Genomic DNA, 18,994 nt, shown 5'->3' with positions numbered 1-18,994 from the left:
TGCCTGTTGCTGGTATGTGTGGTCAGTGGTCACTGGTCAGATGGTGGTGGCTGGGATTGGGCTGGAGGTGGACCAGAGCTGGACTCGTGTGCGTGGACATTAATCTGCGAAGCCAACATCTGACTTCAGCCCAAAACTTGCAGAAATTAAATATAACTTTGTTTATATAACGTTTTTTTTTTTTTGGTAATTTTGTATTACATCTCGGTCTAAGAATGGCCCAAATGGTGACTTTGGGAGGCACTTATATTTGTGATAGCATATAGTCTTTATTATTAGTGATAATGTGTAAACTAAATAGGCCTACCGTGCAATGGACAAACGACCTTGATGTATCAAAGGCTAGAAAGAATAGAAAGAAGATAGAAAGATAGAAAAATAGAAAGATAGAAAGATAGAAAGATAGAAAGAATCCTTTACCAATGCCTTAATGAAATGTATTCACTGTAGCTTATTTTTAACCAAAAGAGTACAACTGATCACTTGGGCAAGCAACCTAATCACCACACAATAAATGCTCTGGCGCACAAATTCAAAATTATATCTGATAGGATCGCATATGAATTTTGGGTAGTTCAAAAACCAAAAATCAGAATTGGGATTACTCTGATATCCGATCAGATCAGGAAATCCTATCATAATGAAATACCGGGACAACATTTGGCTGGATTGTCTGATCCTGGATCACAAAATATAGGATTTCAAAATCTTATCCGATCAGATAGGGATTGAAATGTTTGAACCTTGATCAGGAAATAGGTACATTTTTCAGTCAGATGTCACTGAAGGCGCAATGCATGAGTTCTGTGCACTGTGGGTATAATAAGAGGGCATTCCTACATGATTTCTGTATTATATTCTCACTGACGTACTGCATCTCAACTCAAAAGTTTATATGACAGATTAAGGGCCTCAAAGTTTATATGACACAAAGAATGTACAGTAGCTGCTTGTGATTTGGGTTCAATGCACATCTGAAGCATCTCACTATGGAATATTCTTCAGCTCCTTATGAAAAATGTAACAAACCTATTTCTACCGTGTTTCCTCATTGTCATTTCTTTCGCATTTACTTTTCTATTATTGCAAGTACTGTATATTCTCCAATTAAGAGATTATTGAACTACAGGAATGGCTTAAACACCTGATAGTTTTATACCTTATACTTAAGGCTCAGTATGTTTATATCTCTCTCCTGCTGTCAATGTGTGTATTTACATTCATTTAGTTAGATACAGACTATGTTATAATAAACTATGAACTACACCAAATAAAAGTATTAATTGAGTGGGTGAGTGTACACATGGATGAATGAACAGTGGGGATTTGACTGGTAACAATGCAAACATAGTTGGAGTGTATTATGGATAGAAATGATGTAAGGATGTAAAAGAAAGAATCTAAGAATCTCACAGAGAAAGGTTTTACGTTAACATAAGAGACTGATATCATGCCTGAATAATACTGTAAAAAATAATAATCGCTGAGCAGTTTTATTGAACTATTTGATTAAACTTTCTTAATAAATCAAACTCCAAAGTTGTTGCATTCGTTTACACCTCTGCAACTTTTTCTTATTTCAACTGAACACACACACACACACACACACACACACACACACACACACACACACACACACACACACACACACACACACACACACACACACACACACACACACACACACACACACACACACCTTGACTTCCTTTCTATATGCAAAGTTTTTGTTCCATAAGAATCCACGCTGCACGAGTCGTAGTGAGCTTGTAGATCTGCCATTTTCAACTAATGTTGCCCCCCCCCCCCCCCCCCCCCCCCCCCCCTTGGCCTAAAGCATACCAAACTGGTTTGGTAAATTAAGAACCACTGATTTAGGGAAGCATGTAGAAACATAGTTTGAAAAAGAGCTAATCTGGCACTTTGAGGTTATGAGTCCACACTGAGTGCTCAGTGACCCAGAAGGTGACAGGCTGGGGGGAACAAACCAAATTAAATTTGGGCTCAACCTGGCATCCTGACCTCTGAGATTATCTCGTAAAAAAAAAAAAAAAACACAGAACAAACTGACCAATTAACCACATGAACCCTATTAGTGTCCCTATTCTGGGGTGAAGATTCGGTGGAAATAACAGATCCCACGTTGTGAGTTTGCAGATTTTCGGTAAAGATATTAGGTTAAGAGGGATAAAAGAGGGGGGCCTAGTATCTACACTGTAGATACTAGGCCCCCCTCAACCCATCTTAATATAATTGGTCCTCACTAATAAACATGATAAAATGGCACCATTTCTTTCTACTCAGTCTGCTTCTCATAGGAGGACTGTGGGCAGTTCAGAAACCCGTCCACCAGTGACATCATCGTTAGGCAAATTTATTTTAAACAATCTTTTTTTACAAAAATGTTTAGATTGTTATTATCGTGAGAACGATGGCTTCCATTTTCGCATTGCAACTTTTCAGTACTAGAAAGCCTGCAGTTTCTAATAGCTTGGATTCCCCATCATGATTATTAGTGAGGACTAGTATATGAAGATAGGTTGAAAAGTGGTGAAGTGGTCCTTTAAGCATTTAGAAGAAATGCATCATTAGCCTATGTTTTGACGATGCATTTCATATATTGTGTGTGCAACTGTGCATGCATTCAGCCATGCATGGACATTGGACAGTGCATGGCCTGCTTGGTCGTTCTGTGGTGTTTCGTCAACAACATTCCTAAGCAAGCATGTACTGTACAGCTTTATTTGTTAAGAGTGAGTGACTCATGCACTTTTCCAGCAATTTGGAGGTGCCTAATCAAATTAGGGTGACATATCTCTAAGGAAACAGCCAAAACAATAAGCCTTTCCAGGTAACACATTGCCAATTCCAGCATATTTCTAACCTCGGTTCCAAGTTTGTCTGCTCACTTTGTTCATTTCGTCACCACTTCCAAATTCACTCGTTTGTCCTGTGTGAGTTCTCTCTCCCGATTGGATAATCGAATTGGTATCCCAACCTGAAAATGCATTTTCTGTTTACTAAACGAGCTGGAGAGACAGCAGGAGACTCCTGTTAGTGTTAATGAGAAAACATAGCAATGAAGAGTACTATCAGAACATAGAGCTATAGTTATTTTAGCGCGCACACACACACACACACACACACACGCACGCACGCACGCACGCGCACAGCATGCACAAAAATAATTGCTCTTCCCTTTTATGTATTTTGCTGTGTACAGACAGTGATTATTAGTCATGTAAAAAATAATGTGTGTGGAGAAGCAGCTTGTGGTGCTCTGCTGGAGGCAGTCTGGAACATCATCATCATTATTATTATTATTATTGCAGCCAATAATACATGTGGACTTGGTTAACTGTGTTTGAGAGGGTCAGCTTTTAGCTTTCCACATAACGAGAAGTGTTTTTTAACGAAAAATAAATAAATAATTGTTTACATAAAAAATGATATATATATATATAGCCTACTGTATATCTAAGAAATTCCATGAATAAAAATAATTAAAAAGTAGTGAAAATAGCTGATCTACAAGCTCGCAACGTGTTGCGTTGTGCGCTTGTAGATCTGATATTTTCACTAGTTTGGGTCCCGGGTCTAATCTCTCTTTTGGGTCTCGACCTGAAAAGTTTGGAACCACTGATTTATAGAGACTGTTATTGTTTAGAAAAGTCACCCATTTAAGGGTTTTAACGGCACTTAAACGTTTGCTGTTACCGGTTAGAATGAAGTTTGGTGACTTGAACACCTGCAGCGTCCAGAATATTCTGGGGGGGTTAATTGGTACCTTAGCCAAAACAGCCCGTCCTCAAATAATTCATATACAGCACACAGGGTACATCGTCATTGCACAAGCACTTTATTTGGTGTGTTGCAGTGAAACCAGACAACTGAGATAGAAAGATCACAAATTTGTAGGCGAGGTGGAAGGTCATTGGAACACCTTACAGTGATGTGCGTGTGCGTGTGTGTGTGTGTGTGTGTGTGTGTGTGTGTGTGTGTGTGTGTGTGTGTGTGTGTGTGTGTGTGTGTGCGTGAAAGTATCGCCGTCAAGTGTATGTGATATATCTGTGCAAGTCTACATCAGTTTTGTGTCAGCATTTGTATGTGCACTTCAACAAACAGTTAAACATATATCATCATGGCATACGGAGTCGATCTGCCCAACAGTGACCACAGCGAAAAGAGGCTACAACAGAGAACAGAGATAAATATTGCTTTAGATCAAACGACGGCAGACGTGTAAAGGATAAAGTGGCCTCACCTCTCTGTGTGAACAGATTTTTCGATGGCGGAAAAAAGCACAGTTGCACTTATAACACCGATTGCACCACCAGAATACTCATTTGTATGCAAAACGCAGCGGATTAATGACACGCACCATGTGCCCGTCTGTCTGTACACGTGTACGCGAGATCTTAATGACAAAAATACATTAGAACACAGACACCACACAGGAACAACCCAGAGATGCACGGACACCATGGAACCTACGACTTGGGATAACACAATATTGGTTATTCAGAGGACCGCCAGAAGTGGTTGGAAACAGAAATGCGATGTTTAGAAATCTGGCCACCTGCAAGGGGCATCTTTGACTTATATAGATTATACATTTGTTTTGAACGTGAGAATGAATGAGAATTTTACAACACAATCCCTATCAGATATATTCCTCTCCTCTCTGACAAAGGTTTGTGCATTGGCATTCCCCATACGCACCTGCAGCTAATAATAGCCCCTGGTTTACAACAGGCACAGAGACACATCTTCCAGTGATTTTAAAGCAACATAGTGTAGGCTACGAGTGTTTTAGGCATGGAGTCCTTTTTCACTGTTATGCCTAATTCATACCGTTGTTATGTTGGTGTTTCCACATTCAATGTTGTAATCTGGGTCCACTCCACTGTACCATAATCATAGCCCCCATGCATATATGTTACATGGGATATTGGACTTACTTATGGATTATGGCACAACACCAAAACATTTTATATGAAGTGTGGGAAGTTTTTGTGAATTGAAGGTAACAAACATGAATGAATATGCCGATATTATGTCAAAAACAGAAAAGAAAAAAAAGGTTTTGAGGAATTAAATCCTATAATGAATCATATTATGTGAACGTCATGAATGATCTTCTAGCATGAGTGAGTGTAAGTATGAGCGAGGCTTTAAACTGTCAGAGATATGACCGTAACAAGAATAACACGATTCACGTTAAGATCCTATCTATAAGACACGAGCGCTTGTGCAATGCATCAAAGAGGACGCAAAGGAGGTCCCAACTTCACAGAAAGCTGACGAATTTCTATTTGACTCACGTAATGACTCTAAAAATGTGTTTTTTTCCCTCTAAATCCAATTGTACTCTTTAACATCTATACTTCAGATATATAAACACACACATTATTTTTGTTCATTCTTCCTTCTTCAAAAGGACAGTGACAACCACAAAACACATTCATTGTTTGTTACCTTGAGGTGGTTTTATATAAACCTGTATGGTTCTCAATCTCTACACATCTCAACTAGGGTTGGGTCTTGGGATCATTTTAGGATTTTTGCGATTCTGGTTCCTTAACGATTCCCTCTTAAAGCTCTGATTCTTTAATTGTTCCCTTTTAGTAGAAGCAAGATTACTTGTGTTGAAAGCTACTCAATTAGTGACAAGAGCAATTGTAATTAGTTACAATACACCCACAGCAAGAGTCCAACATATTAATGAACATTATACATGAACATTATATTTTGAAGTTGTTCTTTGTCCTTGATCCTCCATTGTTGTATGAAACTCTTATCGATCTTCCCAAAAGTAATTCTCAGCTAGACTATCCCACTAAATTAAAAAAAAAAGAAGAAAAAATAAAAAAGTTTTGAAAATATGAAGTGCAGCATTTGGGCAAGATTCAAATCCTTTTCAACTTTTAAGCACGTTACTGTATGTATACATACAGTCTCGTTACTAAGTGTTAAATGTACTGAATACAGTTAACATGTCATGGAGTCACTTTACAACCATTCAATAAAGCTATACCGTTCAAATATGGCCACCTCGAGCCAAGAGACAATGACATACAGCGTATCACATCATTTTAACAGCAGAAAAGGGTATCACCGCATTCACACAGTGTTCTGAGTTAAACACATTCATGAGAAATTCTATCCTCATCATAAATAAATAAATACATAAATAAATATATATATATATATATTTGCTGGCACAGTATACCTTTGACTCTTTAGTCTTTAACCAACCACATAATATTTATGACCATGAGGCTTCCTAATCTAGACGTGGTGCAGTCTTCTAGCACTGTGGTTCTCAACCCTTTCAGGCTGTGCGTTCAACTCTGTTTTTGTGAAAACAGAAGATCTACAAGCTCACGTCTCTTGTGAGCTTGTAGATTGGCTATTTAAAAAAAAAAGTGTAACTTTTGTAACTGTTCTTATATAATATAAGAAAAAATATGTCCAAATTGTCAAATAATATAAATTATATTATTTGACAATTTGGCCAAATTATGTATTACTTTGTATGCAGTAATATAGTATTATTCTCTCTTTTCTTTTTGTTGGAGGTTTTAAAAAGTTCTCTAAATTGTCACTTCACTGTCATCTGGAGAAAGAGCCCCTAAAATCACTTCACTGTCATCTGGAGATCGAGCCCCTAAAATCACTTCACTGTCATCTGGAGATCGAGCCCCTAAAATCACTTCACTGTCATCTGGAGATCGAGCCCCTAAAATCACTTCACTGTCATCTGGAGATCGAGCCCCACAGTGCGACCCGCAGATTGAGAACCACTGTTCTAGCATGTGAGTGAATTCACTAGACTGCCCGGACAGATTACCGAGACACTTAAACAGTAAGGCAACACAGAGCAGACACAGTGGCCCCCCGCGCACGTGCACGTGACACACACACACACACACACACACACACACACACACACACACACACACACACACACTGCACCCGGCAGCACCAGTGTAGTGGACAGTACAGTATATTATGGTATATGAACACCCACGACTCATTACCACTGAAACATGTACAGTTGGGTGCCACCGATATTGTCCTTCTAAAATCCTTCTAAATCCTCCAGTTTTCTGAAATAAATATTTTCACGATTTTTCAAAAATAGCAGACCTACAAGCTCGTAGCGCGCCACTCGGTGGCGCGCTATGAGCTTGTAGATCTGCTATTTTTCAATAGCTAAATTATAACATAATGTTTAAAACACCAAAAGGGGTTTTGCGCAGATCACGCAAACCTCAGCAAAAAGAAAAGGACAATATCGATGGCCTCCAACTGTAGGATGTGGGTTCACAGTATACCTATTTACCCTGAAAGGTATGCACACCTCTTCAACACATACACGTAGCACTTCATTGCGATACCATTTCAGTCCTCTGGGGGCACCGGGCAGCCATTTGTAGGATACTTAAAGCGGCATTTTTTTAAATATAAATACATTTGTATTGTGTCCAATCTGTATGGTAGAGTATGTTAATATAATAAAATAACTTAAACTATTGGGGTGGTTGTATTCTGGCTCCTGCATGCTCTTCTATTAAAGGACCACTTCACCACTTTTCAACATCTCTTCATATAATTGGTCCTCACTAATGTTCATGATAAAACACCACCATTTTTTCCTACTCAGTCTGTGTCTCATAGTAGGGCTTTGGGCAGTTCGGACACCCGTCCACCAGTGACATCATCATTAGATAATTTTTTTTTAAACAAGATTTGTTTTAAAATATATTTAGATTTGTATTATCGTGAGAACGATGGCTTCAACTTTTGCATTGCAACTTTTCAGGAAAAGAAAGCCTGCCGTTTCTATTAGCTTGGATTAGGTAGCATTTTTCTGAAATGCTACCTAAATATGTGCCCGGCAGACCCCTTAGATCCTCTGGTGCTGGTCTCCTAGAGATCCCAGAGACCCCAAACACAAACAAATATGGAGAAGCCGCCTTTAGCTACTATGCCCCTGTGCTGTGGAACAGCCTGCCAAGGGATCTACGGTTCTCTGAATCTGTAGACATTTTTAAACGAAATCTTAAAACACACCTTTTTATCATTGCTTTTAACTAGATCATTGCATGTCCCTTTCCCCGTTTTAGTCGCTCATTGTTGTTTTGTTATTAGTATGTACTTGATGCTCTCTTGTGTTTTGCCTTTTCTTGTTTTATTTTTGCTCTGTAAAGCACTGTAAAGCACTTTGAACTAAACCCGTTGTATGAAATGTGCTATATAAATAAAGATTGATTGATTGATTGATTGATTGATTCACCATCGATGATGTCACTGGTGGACGGGTTTCTGAACTTCCCACAGCCTTCCTATGAGACACAGACTGAGTAGGAAAAAATCGTGGTATTTTATCATGAACATTAGTTAGGACCAATTATAGGAAGAGAAGTTGAAAAGTGGTGAAGTGGTCCTTTAAGACATTTAGATCGTGTCAAAGGTCATGTCTCACCTGGACACAGGATCTGACACTGAATTTTGACATGATGGTCCAGATTCGATCCCCTGAGCAAGCAGGCAGCTAGGCTCTATTAGTGGTTAAGAAATGTAGCACTTGCCCAGGAAACCGGGCTCCAATCCGGGATAGAAGAGCAGAGGCATGCAGAGCTTTCCATCTATGGAAAATTCCCAAATTCTTTTTTGTTTCCCCAAAAGAGAAATGTGATGTCTCCCCGGGAGCCGAACTAGTGAAAATAGCAGATCTACAAGCTCACATCACGCCGCATTGTGAGCTTGTAGATATTTACACTACTTCTTAAAAATTAGTTTTTTAATTAATGGAATTTCTTTAAAGTTTAATTTATTTCTCAATTAATTCATTAACATTTTAATGTTTTTGGAATGGTTTTTGAAAATCTTTTGAAATGATGATAATTCAAAAGAAAAAAAAAGAAAAATAAAGGGACCCATAATAAATGTGTCTACGACCAACACATGGGTCCCTGACCCACTGTTTGGGAAACAGGGCCCTATATTGCCCTGAGGGACTCCGGTCAACCAGCCTATAGGGTTTAAGGGGTAAACAAACAGGCGTACCGAAGCGCACCCCTTCAGTACGGACGCGTCGCGCACCGGGGCGCGCACTTCTTCAGTATGGACGCTTCGCACACCGGGGCGCGCACCCCTTCAATACGGACGTGCACCCCTTCAATACGGACGCGCACCCCTTCAGTATGGACGCTTTGCACACCGGGGCGCGCACCCCTTCAATACGGACGCGCACCCCTTCAGTAGGGATGTGCACCCCTTCAATACGGACGCGCACCCCTTCAGTATGGACGCTTTGCACACCGGGGCGCGCACCCCTTCAATACGGACGCGCACCCCTTCAGTAGGGATGTGCACCCCTTCAGTACGGATGTGCACCCCTTCAGTACGGATGCGTCGCGCACCGGGGCGCGCACCCCTTCAATACGGACGCGCACCCCTTCAGTACGGACACGCACCCCTTCAGTACGGACGCGCACCCCTTCAGTACGGACGCGCACCCCTTCAGTACGGACGCGCACCCCTTCAGTACGGACGCGCACCCCTTCAGTACGGACACGCACCCCTTCAGTACGGACGCGCACCCCTTCAGTACGGACGTGCATCCCTTCTGTATGGACGTGCACCCCTTCAAGGACTGGACTGATGTGCAGAATGACAGCATAGAACAGCACAGCACAACAAAAAGACAGCTTTAAAATCTCAACAACAAAATAGCAATTCACAGTGGTGGAAAGTAACTGCACTTAATTTTGAGCACTCTTACTTTACTTTAAATTTTTTGGGGGGACACTTTAATACTTCCACTACAAATATTTGAAAGATTTAGATTGCCTTGTAGATTTAGACTATAGACTTGTAGATTTAGACTATAGACTATTTTATACTTAGGCTATTCAACAATAGCAGATCTACAAGCACCAAACGGCGGGGCAACTATTGCTCAACTATCGCTGCAAGAGCGCCGAAATTTTGAAGCAATGGCTGCTGAATGTTTTTTTCTTTTAGTGCACACGAAACAAAACAACACGAAATAGCATATTGCACGGTCACAAGTGAATTGAGTTGCGCTTCAGTTGATAGAACCCTGATGATTGGTATATAGGCCTTTCTACCAGCTGAAATACGGTAGAGAAATACAGACCCAGCCACAGACTTCTCAGCAAACCATTGTCCCCCACCGCCATAATAATGAATAAGCTCTACTCCTTGTTCATTGTGTGAAGCAGTTTAAATTTATGTCACTTGTTCCACTGGTGGTAGACACTTCACATTGAGCACTTTCACCTCAACCATATAGTATAGTGTCCACTCACCAGCAGATCCTCATTATCCAATCTGCTACTTGAACGACATATACGGTATCTTAAGTGCCAAGGTCAGGATAATTCAACAACTAAGGAACTAAGTTTACACAACGGGAGCTATATAACACAAACTCAAAAGCCCATTGACAGCAACATTTTTGCTATGCATTGCATTGACTGATCTTTTCATAAGAATTATTTGGATGGGCTTTTTTCCCCCACACCACAGAACCTGCAGTTGGTAGCCAATGTTGCCGATGTAGCCAATTACATGTGACATTTGTTGGACTGAACTTCTCATTTATTTCCCCAAAATTGAATTAGAAAAAGGGCTGATGGCATTTGAAATCTGGGTGAATGTATACCTGTATTATGTGGCTGTAAAAGTAGGCTTCATTAACGTATTGCAGTGAAACCTGTACTTTACATTGTGGAAAATGTTCCACGCAAAATTAAACTCTCAGAATCTGTGATGGTAGTAGTCACATATACTGTATCTCACCTGTCTGACTTTCTTTCCTTTCTGTGGTGCTCGGATAAGGCCTTGTAGGTTCTACTGTCATGGAAACCAAAGTCTTCACTTGTCAGCTCAAACGTTCACCCAGTCATCAGATCCAGCATTTCAACCTGTTTGTCACCCAATCAGACAGAGCATTTCAACCTTTGTCAGCCAATCAGACAGAGCATTTCAACCTGTTTGTCAGCCAATCAGACAGAGCATTTCAACCTGTTTGTCACCCAATCAGACAGAGTTTATTTTCAGCCCATCATTGGAAGTCAGCAGACGTCAGAAGACGTCAAAGGTTTAGCAGCATGACAACGATTGCAGTTGAGGTGATGGTTGAGTCCCATCGATTATTTATTTTATCAATGTGATAAATCAAAAACAAGCAAAACAAAAAAAGACCCAAAGGTACTCATCTTCTCCAGGAGTCGCTGTTGCCGTTCTTATAGCGCCTGTTTTCAAGGGTACATTTAAAAGCTCACTTTTCTACCAGGTACTCTGTTGTCATTGGACGAGGACAGAGGGGGGACAAGGACAGCCACCTTGATGATGCAGACAACGGACTGAAGGGAACTTGCTCCATCTGAGACGGTCACTGCTGGTCATCCCAGTAGATGATGAAATGAAAACCTCTTTCTCTACCTGCCTCGACAGAAATGAATCCCCTTTGACCTCTTCCTCTCCTGACCCATCCATCCATGTCCACCTCAGAGACCCAAGGAGCCACCGTCGCATCACCCCCGACCCCCTATCATGTGACCTCCAGGGACGCGGGCGAGACTCGGTCACATTCGGCCCGGGAGCGCAGGCTGTGCCACTGCTCCACCGGTGTCCTCTGGGAGGCCAGCAGGCGGCGCCAGTGAGATGTTTCAGGTGGACCCGTGGAGAACTGACCGATCACAATGCGGCCCACAAAGTCATTGCTGCTCTTCATGTTGTGGCCATACACTGTCAGTAGAGAGGGGGAGAGAGAGAGAGAGAGAGAGAGAGAGAGAGAGAGAATGAAGTTAAAAGTTGTGAACTTTAACGCAATCAATATTGATCGATGGCGCTGAGGTTTGATTCTGTCACTCTTTGAAATGCAGGCTTATATCACTCACTGTGCTGTGCAATACTATGCATGATTATTCATGCAGGTCTGTTCCGAGCCCAAGAAAAACCCTGGAAAGGGGAGAGGTTGCAGGCAGAAATCCTAATGGAATACTAAATGACAGAAGACACATCACACCAGTGTCTGTGACTATGTGGAAAGGTGAGTCACAGTGACCTGTATATTATTGCGGCCGAAGGTCGCAGTTAATGGAATCGCGCATAATTCCCGTCAGTTTGTGGGTCAGGCACGTGACATCATCAGGGATGGAGCACGTGACATCACGTGACATCATCAGGGATGGAGCACGTGACATCACGTGACATCATCAGGGATGGAGCACGTGACATCACGTGACATAATCAGGGATGGAGATCCCTGATGTCATCAATATTAAGCCCATATATGGAGATCCCTGATGTCATCAATATTGGCCAGCAACTCTACATCTGACCTCAAAACTCAAACCCCTAGATCTCCATATATGGAGCTGGACTGTTCTGACATTCCATATGCTGATCCTTCCCCTCCATCCTTCCTCTTCAATGTCTCCCTTTTGACTGATACCTGTCCGTTCAAACTCTAGACGGGCATGCCCCAAAGTTATTAGTGCAGCCGCGCCCGAAAGACTAGAAAGCCGGCGAAAACTAGAGCTCTCTACAGGCCCGAAAATTAAGATCTTACCCCCCATGCCAAAGCACCAGCACTCGCCCAGCAGTCTTCTCTGCTGTCACCCAGGCAGATATGTTGATCTGACCCCCCATTCCAAAGCACCAGCGCTCACCCAGGCGGATGCGTGCATGCGCGGCTTACTGGTTTATATGTATGTATGTATGTATGTATGTATGTATGTATGTATGTATGTATGTATGTATGTATGTATGTATGTATGTATGTATATATGTATGTACAGTATGACATTCATATACACTTGTTTTTTCCCCCCCCATGTATTTGTGTGGGTGTCTGTATGTGTGTATGAATAATCTCTGTGTCACAGCCTCTCATGTGACGTGAGACAACTGAAAAGAGCAATGCCTGGCTAAATTTAGCCCTGACAATAAGGAGCTGACCCCTTATAGGAGAGACGGGGAGGGGAGGCGGAGAGCAAAGTGCTTTGATAAGAGACAGATAGAGCCCTGGTTAGGTCTGTTTTCATTCAACAAACTGGACGCACGCAGAGAAAAGAAAGACAATTAAATAATTGCATAATAACTCCCCTATAGCTACTGCCTGTATCTGTGACGTGGTCGTGCAGAGAATGGGTCACGACTGTTGAGTGTTCTATGGTTGCACCACACCTCAGACCCACAAGCCCCATTTATTATCCTCAGTTGCGTGCCGGTGTATAGCAGATAGCAGATCTATAAGGTTACTTTACTTTATATGATGACTTTACACTGCGAGTACTGTACCTAAGTAGACTTTTGAGAATGTTTTACTTTACTGGAGTATTTCCAATTTTCAATACTTGTATTCTACTCCATTGCATCTCAGAGGCAAATGTTGTGCTTTTTACTCCAATACAATTATTTAGACTTAGTTCAGCTATATTTAAACATTGGCTATTTTCAAGTTTTATACATTTTAGACATATGATAACTTGTGAAATGGGACATTCTGTAGGAGAACTTTTACTTTTGGTATTTGTTTGTATGCCACTATGTCACTATGCCACTGTGCCTATTTTAGTACTTTTAATACTGAACTTGTACTTGTAACAGACTATTTCTACAATAGGGTATTGTTGATACTTGTACTTAACTAAAACATGTGAGTACTTCGACTGGTGTTCAAGGACAACACAGGACAGTATAGGCTACAGAGTCATGCAGAACCACAGTATACATTGCACTGTATAATAGAGCAAAACATGATATTCAATAAAAAACTGGATGCTATTTACAATTACCATGTGTCTTTTCAAATTAATTGCCGTTTCCTCTACAGTTTATTTAATTCATTCCTTTCCCCCTCTAAGACTCCTTTGTCTGTTTCTGTTCCTGGTTCCCCCAGGATGGTTCTTAAAATGTTGTGTAAACACATCCCCTGAGCCGCTGCCACCCAATTAGTGCTCAACTCAACACAGCAGTGAGTCCGTCTGTATCACTTCTGCATGGAGACAGAGAGACGGAGCTTTGGAGTACATCTCTTATTAAAAGGCCACTTCCCCCCTTTGCAAAAGACGTTTAGAAGATTTGGAACACTTTCCTTTAGTTTTTATGTGTGTAATATGTGGTTTTAGATATTTTTGTATTTCAAAGTACTCCTGTGATGTCATAGGCACTGGTCTCACTTCCTCCCTGGACTACATGTTGTCTCAGTAAAACAACCCTCCCCATCTCCACAAGGTGGGGCAGTGCATCAAAACATTATGGTCATTGTAGTAATCCAGTCAAACCCTAGTCAAACACACAGACTTCATTATGTTTCTGGCCATATAGAGTTCAAATTTGAAAATTGTGCGACTGTTATCTACTACAAATACTATTAACATTGAGTGACTGGAGTTTCTTCCAGCGGTGAAATGTCCCTTTAAGCCCAAACTTAAGCCCAAGCCACACCAATGCAATCCTGACAGTTTTCTTGAAAAACCCATGTTTCTATGTCAGTGGTGCTCAAACATTTATGTCAAAGAGCCCCAAAAACATATGAAATTGGCAGCCGACCCCCATCTGAAAATATGTTGTTCCATGGACCCCCCCCAGAAGCAAAGATATGAGTTAAAATGTTCGCTCTGAAAGAATATATAAATGATTTGCGCCACATTTTCCCGATTTAAAAAAAAATAGCAGATCTACAAGCTCGTAGCGCGGCACTCGGTGCCGCGCTACGAGCTTGTAGATCTGCTATTTTTCAATAGCTAAAGTAAAACATAATGCTTAAAACACCAAAAGGGGTTCCCGCCGAAAATGGGTTAAGGTCAACCACACCAATGCAACTCCTTGCAACTGCCATTGGGGATAATGGTTGCAAGAAGTTGCAAGGAGTTGCATGGCAAATCATTGGTATGGTTTGGGCTTTATGCACGCGTGCAGTGTGTCTCAACTGAGGGGTCGAGACCCCAAAGTCGGTCGTAAGACAGGGTGTACTCAGCAAGAAGTTTGCTGTAGTGCATGATGCCACAAAGAAAGAGTCCATTTGGTTAAAGTTTTACATTCTCAGAGTTATACTGTACACTCACAAACGGAGAAGATATATCACTAAAGATGTTATTGTGTAGCCTGGCTAATAAGCCAGACCGAATCAGCCGTTGGCAAAAAAAAATTGCCTGCCGGCGGATTACGGTCTGGAGAGGCTCAATTGTACGCCCATTTCCTACACCAGAGAACTGGTGTGGCCAATCGGGACACGGTATGCAATATGGGCGGGCTTTGGTACAGTGACATTCAATGCTTGAGACCTTTGACTGACAGTAGCTCTGACCAATTGCGTCAAAAAGAAAATGTTTGAACCCGCCCCCCGGGAAACAAGATCCATACACAGCATCTCCAGACTCAAATACCACACGACAGTGTGATTTGAGTCTGGCTTATTAGCCAGGCTAGTTATTGTGCACTATGCAGTATGTACTATAGGTTCAGTGTTTGGCTTCAAATTCGGCCCATTTCTCTCTAATAGATAACTTAATTAGCTGCCCTTCTGCAGCTATAATCTTGTTTTCCCTCGGCGTAGCCAAACATTCCACAGCCGGTGCCTAATTCTGCGTGAGTTTATGTGATTGTCGTCTCCTGCCGAGATTACATCAGGTATGAAACCACAAACAACAGGTAATTAATCCTGTCTCAGCACATATTAGCCGGATGGGGAGATGATGGTGCGATGGGTGTGAGGATGAGGTCGCGAACAGCCAGATCCAAGGTGTTACTTTAGTCTGAGTCAGAGGTCATCGCCAGTGGCGTGCACAGACATTTAGAGGGGCAGGTGCTCAAGTTAAAAAAGGGCACCTTGTGCAGCGCGTGGAACCGGCCGGTTGCCTTAATCCATTTTGGGCGGGAACCCCTTTTGGTGTTAGCATTATGTTATGCTTTAGCTATTGAAAAATAGCAGATCTACAAGCTCATAGCGCGCCACCGAGTGGCGCGCTATGAGCTTGTAGGTCTGCTATTTTTGAAAAATCAAAAAAAAAAAGAGAAAAAAATGTTTTTTTTTTCTTGTTTTTTTTCAAAAGGGCACATTGCCAAAAGGGCAGGGGGTGCTCTAGCACCCCCTAGTGTCTATCTGTGCACGCCACTGGTCATCGCCATGCTGGCTTGTGGTGTGGACATTTTTGTCTGAATTCCATTTTTGCGGCCCGGGGGCGGCTGGCGTAGCCGTCTGGGCACCTTGGCTGGTGATCCAGTCTGGCGGTGTGCCGCGGGTTCGACTCCCGATCCCGACGGCCTTTGCTGCGTGTCACCCCCCCCCCCCCCCCCCCATCTCTCTCCTCCATTTCCTATCAGCCTACTGTATACCTATCTCTTTATAAAAATAAATAAAATAAAGGCGAAAGCCACAAAAAAAAAAATCTTTGCAATCTATTACCACCAGAAATCCATAAAGAGCTATAGCTCTGAATGACCACAACCGGTCTGTAACTCTGAGAGTGTTCGAATGGAGTTATTTGAGAACCACTAGTACTAGTTGCGGAACTCCTAATGCCATAGTGTCATAGTAGATAAGCGTGAATATAGGCCTACATATTCTGCAGAAAAACCTAGAGACTTGACATACAGTAATTAGAATATTATAATGGTGCGTAAAAAGGAAAATCAAAAAACCTCCACCAAGTCTGCTAACCCTGCCTGAAACCTTTGTCTGTGGACAGGCATGTTGATGACCCTAACCCTGGTCTGAGTGTAAAGATTGACCAGTAAGATACTCTCAAGGTCCTTACACCTGGTACGTGTGTGTCACGACGAGAACATCCACACAATATTACGCTGTGATAAAGTGAAGGGGTCCATTTATTTCCATTTCTACGTACACTCCCTGAGTTAAATTGGTTCTTAACTATCAATCATTTAGCTGGGGACACGGGAACCGGTGTGCACCCTCGCATTGATATCACACTTTTCTGTGTAATGTATTATATTACTTTTGCTTCACAAAAACAAAAAACTAACAAAAAAACAACAACTCAAAACTCAAAAGGACTAAGCACATTTTTTTAATGGAAGAGGATGACACGATTGTGTTCATTTGTATTGAATTCAATGTCATGATGAAACGCAAAGAACTCAGGGGCAGCAGCACCCTCTATTGGTGTAGTAGGGTAACTATTACAACTAGAATAGGGTCCTTCTCTGAGCGCAGGTCTTCGCCAGGATGGGTGGCCTACCTGTGTCTGGCTGTGTCAGTCAATGTTGAAGCCTATTACAGGCAAATAGTATGGAATATCAATACCCTGTTTGTCACATGACTCACAAGACCATTTGTACTTAATTTGGTAGGATTTAAGACCTGGGTATGACAAAAGAACACCCATTTTCAACATGTCTTCATGTAATTTGTCCTCACTAATGCTCAATATAATATGGCACTAGGCATTTTTGTCTATTCACTGTTTGACAATTCAGAAACCTGAACACCAGTGACATCATTGATGGGGAATCCAGGCTAATAGAAACTGCAAGTTTTCTATTCCTGAAAAGTTAGCATGCTATAATAGAGGCCATTGTTCTCGGCTTCTCGCATTAATACAACTTAAACAACTTGTTTGAAATTACCAAACGAACCTACCAATGATGTCACTGGTAGGTGGATTTCTGAACTGTCCACATTCCTCCTCTGAGACAGAGTTTGTTTGGCGGAGCGCCCTGGGCGCGTCAAGCAGAAAATAGTTAAACTTTTGATCCTCCTGGCTGTGTTTCACAACGACCTCACGTTGAATCGTTACCACAACCATGAGAAGTCCATGTTTACCGTTGGTTCAGCTATACGCTAATGTGCTTGGAATGAACTCCCGTTTACACCTTAGACAGGCAGCCTCTGTGGACAGCTTGAAAGCACAGCTCAAGACCTATTTCTTCACTCTTTTGCTTTTAGTTGATTTTTGAGGGGCGCTAGCCCGTCCTATGGACAGCTTTGAGGCCCTGAGGGTTTGTGTGAACACAAACACTGGCTGACGATTGGCTGATCATCCTATAGCGATGATTTGATTGGCTGAGCAAAGTACATATTGAGGATAAAAGTGAGGGGAGAAATGTGAAGGCGCCAAAAGTGATTGGCCGGAATGACATTTGTGATGATTTGAATCGTAGGAGTTGTTGAGGCATTCGGTTTTGTTTGACTCGGTTCCACACATAGTGAAAAGAGCAGATCTACAAGCTCACAACGCCTCGCAACCTGATCTTGTAGATCGGTTATTTTCACAATGTTTGCCTCTTTCTTATATTATTTGACAATTTGGCCAATGTTTCACCTGCTTTTATAGTGTAGTTTGTTGATTTACTTTTGAGTTTTGATATAGTAATATAGTAATGGTATTAAAAATACCATTACATACCATATTAAAAATATTACATTCGTATGTATGTACAGAGATAAGTCCCCCCTGTTTGTTTGTTTATGCTTTGTTTATTTATAGTTATGAATTGAATTGAATTGAATTGAATTGAATTGAATTGAATTGAATTGAATTGAATTGAATTGAATTGAATTGAATTGAATTGAATTGAAATTGTATCGCATCGCATCGCATCGCATCGCATTCTATTGTATATTTTGATGCCATTACTTTTCCTCAAGTAAATGTGGAATACTGGAGTACTAGACTCAGAGTATAGGGTATTGATGCTTTTACTAAAGTAAAACATGAGTACTTCTTCTATCACTGGGTGGGTACTGATGCACCCCAGACTGTCTCTCTCTCATCTAGCCTGGCTTGGCCAGATTCACTGACGCTTCCTCTGTGGGAGGAATCTTCAGTGAATCCCTGCTATGAGGCTGGCCAAGCCAGACTATCTCTAACCCCCTGCAGGGCAGTGCAGGCCTAGAACCTGTGACTGTCCAATGCTTCTTATAATCTCTCAGTGAGGCTGCAGCCTCTCAGGAACCTAACGTTTCAAATATTACTTTGTGTCG

General features: G+C 41.6%; 1 protein-coding gene across 4 annotated transcripts in view; it reads right to left on the bottom strand.

The window, feature by feature from the left end:
* Positions 1–2,918: 2,918 nt before the first annotated feature.
* Positions 2,919–18,994, bottom strand: part of syt17 (synaptotagmin XVII) — a 38,745-nt gene continuing 22,669 nt past the window's right edge. For 2 of the 4 annotated variants that reach the window (XR_013791534.1, XR_013791536.1), the window contains 2 exons: positions 10,837–11,787; positions 5,765–5,839 (listed from right to left, as the gene is read on the bottom strand). Coding sequence is in view for 1 of the 4 variants with exons in the window: in XM_079520423.1 (XP_079376549.1) it covers positions 11,591–11,787 (197 nt within the window). In the remaining 3 variants the exon portion in view is untranslated. Of the gene's footprint in view, positions 2,999–5,764; positions 5,840–10,608; positions 11,788–18,994 lie in introns of those variants that run through there. The other 2 variants (XR_013791535.1, XM_079520423.1) reach the window with 2 other exon arrangements.

The sequence above is a fragment of the Electrona antarctica genome (assembly GCF_951216825.1).
Source record: "Electrona antarctica genome assembly, chromosome: 14".
Lineage (NCBI taxonomy): Eukaryota > Metazoa > Chordata > Actinopteri > Myctophiformes > Myctophidae > Electrona > Electrona antarctica.
Note: the sequence above shows the minus strand (reverse complement) of the source record. Positions and strands in the feature narration are given on the sequence as shown.